The sequence below is a fragment of the Psammomys obesus genome, unplaced genomic scaffold (assembly GCF_907164565.1).
Source record: "Psammomys obesus unplaced genomic scaffold, mPsaObe1.curated_primary_1811, whole genome shotgun sequence".
NCBI classification, from domain to species: domain Eukaryota; kingdom Metazoa; phylum Chordata; class Mammalia; order Rodentia; family Muridae; genus Psammomys; species Psammomys obesus.
In genome coordinates this window covers 1-4172 of record NW_026594796.1, presented here as the reverse complement: position 1 = coordinate 4172, position 4172 = coordinate 1, and the positions used below count along the sequence as shown (strand labels likewise).

Sequence of the window (4172 nt, the reverse complement as noted above, 5' to 3'; positions counted from 1 at the left end):
CAGTTCAAAACATAAGAACATATTTCTCTCAAGTATCAAAGCCAGTAAGACACAGATTTTAAAAAATATCGCTTACCAATTGTTCATCATAATAGAAGAATATACAGAATCTTATATAATCCAGCCCTCCACAAAATTATAAAATTGAGTTATGATTCATCCCAGGAAGCATTACTCTGTCCATTTTTGTAAATGTGTTCTGACATACCTGGGCTCATGGTAGTTGAGATAGGAATAGTGTTCCAGGAGTTTCCATGTTATCCCGTTGTCATACGAATAGTGCAGTAAAACTCCTTCCCCAGGCTGGTCAGGGGCCCTGCACGTGCTCAGCACAGACTTGCTGCCCAGCCTCAGCGTGAACTGGAGAAACCTAGACATGAGTCATTCGCAGTTGGTAAGCACATTAACATTCTTGTTGATAAACTTTGTTTTCAAAGAATTTCAAACACGTTTTAAATTAATGGCTCAAAAGCTGGAAGTTTGCGGTCACTGTTTTATAATAGATAAGTAATTGTACTGAGGGATGTATAAATAAGTGTAGATGTGTATTATTTTATATACATAGCTGTATCTACAAAATACAGCTACATTCGTAACTATTTGTATACTGTGTACTTGTGCACACACGCTTAAAATGCCAATCATTCCTTTACTGCATTATTTATCAAGCACTGGGGGAAGGGACTACGTCGAGTAAATCTAATCAGCTCCTGCAAGCTGTCAAATAAATAAACCACATGAATAATTAACCAGCCTTTGGCTTAAGAACACAATTTTGATTCAAACATCTCATATTTAAAAAAAAATACTGTCAGTTAGCTCAGAGTCATTGGTGAGTCCTGTAGTTATTAAAAAAAATAGAACAATTAATTCTAAACAAGGCATCCTTCCTGCCTAGTTAAAGATATAATAAATATCCATCTATTGAAAGAAAAAGAGTACAAATTGAGAATAGATCCAAACTCCATCACACACTTTCTGCACATGCTCTGGCCCACCTGAACTCACCTGGACTGTGAGCTGTCCAGAAAGGATGTGATTAGCTGCCGCCTTCCATCTTTGTTGAAAACCAGGGCCTTTCCACTGGCTAAGACACCGCAACCAAAGCTGACTTCAGCACCACGGATAGAGTAAAAGTTGTGGTAGGAGGAGAGCCGGGAGCTGCCAAAGCTCTCTGAAATGAACATTGGGAAGGTCTGGGATGCCATCTCGCAAGCTGGGCCAGAAAACCCTGGGTCACACCTGAAAAAAAGGTGCTGGGAGTGAATCTTAAGCCGTGGGTCCTTCAGAGCCTGTTAGTCTCGACGGTCTATCGTGTGTGTGTGTGTGTGTGTGTGTGTGTGTGTGTGTGTGTGTGTGCGTGCGCATTTGTGTGTTCCAGAGATCAGGGATTGAGTGAATGGTAAACAAGCCTCATTACTCTTTGGAGAATACTGAATCTGAAAATTTGATGAGGGCCAATTGACTGGAAATATATTCCAGAAGAATTCAATCTCTACAGGTCCCTACTGTAAAAAGCTATAATTAAGACATTTCAGCATTTACCTTTGACCAGTGTTAGTGCTCATCTATAATGAGCACAAATATGCACACACTGACACCTTTGAGTCCTTGAAAACACATATGACTTTATTCATAATGCTCACAGACTTCATGAAACAACATAAAACATTTTTCTTTTCCAGACGGGATTTCTCTGTGTGTCCCCGGCAAGACCAGGCTCTTCTCAAACTCACAGAGACCCATCTGCCTCTGCCTTATAGAACATTTCTAATAAAATATCTAGAATAAATTTTGCCCAAGAGCAGAGGTAAATGTAACATTATACTTTACATATTTTAAGGCTCTGAAAACAAGGATCACTTCAATCATCTCACACATAGGCTGGCTTTGTAAACAGAAACCGTATACCTCTGACCTAGAAACAAGTCCTTCGCAGAACTGTGTTGTTTCTCAGCAGCTCACAACTTGGCAGTGAGAAAGAAAAAGTAGCTTCTCTCCCTAACACTTGACTGCTTCCTGAGAATATGCTGTTTGTGTCAGTGTGTTAAACACCCTCCATCTTTCAGCAATGAGTAAACTTTGTCATAGCTGAGCTAGTGCTTGAATATTAGAAACTTTATTTGGTTTAGTTGGTTTTAGTTTGTATAGAATAGTTTCAAATTATAAAATGAAATCAGTGTCTTGGGTGTAGGGACATATTTCTGAAGCTTTTTAAACTCCCTGGAGTCTGGAGGAAGCCTTCCACACAGCAGTGGTCCACAGAGTGGGTGTTAGGGTCTATCTCAGAGAATGGTCCCTGGCAGTGTTTCTGAACCCAAGGCCCACAATGGCCTTCTTTGGGGGTCTATGGAATGTGAGATCAAGTGGAAATAAAATGGTAAATTTGATGTTCATTATATTTTCCAGAGTTGCAAGTATACCATTTTCATCAGGTTAACAAGGAAGTTGGGCCCTACAAAGCCACGAACTAATAAAGCGTGAAGTTCAAGGGCTGTCTGAACAACATAAACAGCTTCAGGGAGAAACAGAGGCAAGAAAATGACAACCTACTGACCATGCTAACGAGCCTCTGCTTCTCCACACGTTGTTATTTTGCCGCAAAATAGTCAAAGTCAGCCCCTGAGTCACCAAGAAGTTTCCAAACAGGCAAGCAAGCAGCAGCTAAATTGGACACACTGGGAGCTTAAGTGTGATTTACCACGGCAAGTGACTAGAATGTGTTTCCCCAGTAAGACTGGCAGAGTGCCTCACAGAGAAAATGTACTTCTGTGTACCTTAAATGTTGTCTTCTTAGCACTAGACTGGGAGGGAGAGGTGGCCATTTGGATAGACCACATTGTAGTCTCTTCTCGTTAAGTGGTTCTGAAAGTCTACTTTTAATAAAGATTGTGTAAGCAGGATAGAATTCCAGTGAGGAACCCACTCGGGTTTAAACACAAAACAACAAATTCTTTGCAGCCCCTGCTTTCCAGTAATCACACTAGTGACTTTAGGAATGACAGGAAACTCTCTGACTCTGAATATGACCACCATTGGTTCATCCCCCTATCTGCAAATGTAGTCATATATTCACTCTGTGTATCTGGGAAAATATAGCCCTGTTCAGAAACACGGTAACAGCCCTGAATTCCTCCACATTCCCTTCTTATTAAGACCCGCAGCAGGGTTAGGGTCACTAGGTAAATGAACCATCAGTTTAGAAATTCATCCCCAAGACGCACTCAAGATGAAAGTGTTATGGGACAGTAGTCTTGGTAGAAAATAGTGATAATGACGAGGGGATACTTCGAGTTTAAAACTTTTTACAAAGGGTAAGTGGTATTGAGTATAAATTTCTTTTCCGTGTAATTGTGATCCAACCCAGTAAACTGCCTATTCCCAGAAAAAAAGGCAGTAGTTAAATGCTTAGCCTTTCCACAGAAGAACAAAAGCAACCAATAGTTATATAAAATATTACCAGAATATGAAGAAAAGAAAAATTTCAATAGTCAAACTATTCAGTGAAACTTCAGAAAGAGAAAGCGATGTTTATTCTAGACAATTTTTGATTTAAAAAAAAAGTTTCTAAAAGCATAGACCTACAACTCAAATTTCTCTTGTGTTAATTTTATTTGAAATACATTAAAAAAAATAGATGGCCTTGTCACAGATAATAGATAGAGAAAAGCATAGCTAGAATTTCAAAGCATTAATGAGCTACTTGGGGGCAGGAGCTTAACCTAAAAGTTAAGAGAGATGGTTCACTTGGGAGAGTTCCTCTGTAGGCATGAAAACCTGAATTTAGTCCCCACGCCCACATGAAAACTGGGCATGCTGGCGTTCGTTTTACATCCTAGTCTTGGGAAGGTAGGGCCAGCGAGATTCTTGTGTGTGTGTGTGTGTGTGTGTGTGTGTGTGTGTGGTGGGGGAGACAGAGAGACAGAGAGACAGAGACACAAAGAGAGAGGAGAGAGAAAGAGAGAGACAAGACTGACAGCAGACAGACAGAAAGAGAGATAGACAGAAAGTCAGACAGACAGACACAGACAGACGGGAATCTGGCTTTAACAACCTAGTTGAGTGGTGCCTAAGGAATGACACCCTAATATGCTCTCCGACTTCTATACACATATACACATGTACACACACACACACACACACTCTCACTCACACACATCCACACAGTTGAA

General features: G+C 40.4%; 1 protein-coding gene across 1 annotated transcript; it reads right to left on the bottom strand.

Annotated features, from left to right (window-relative positions):
* Nucleotides 1-208: 208 nt before the first annotated feature.
* On the bottom strand, nt 209-1242 carry LOC129685631 (reelin-like; the record flags this gene model as incomplete). Its single annotated transcript, XM_055619142.1, is given in 2 exon segments — nt 209-370; nt 1009-1242. Coding segments are annotated over 2 exon segments (362 nt in total), but the record flags the coding sequence as incomplete, so codon positions are not given.
* Between the last annotated feature and the right edge of the window lie 2930 nt (nt 1243-4172).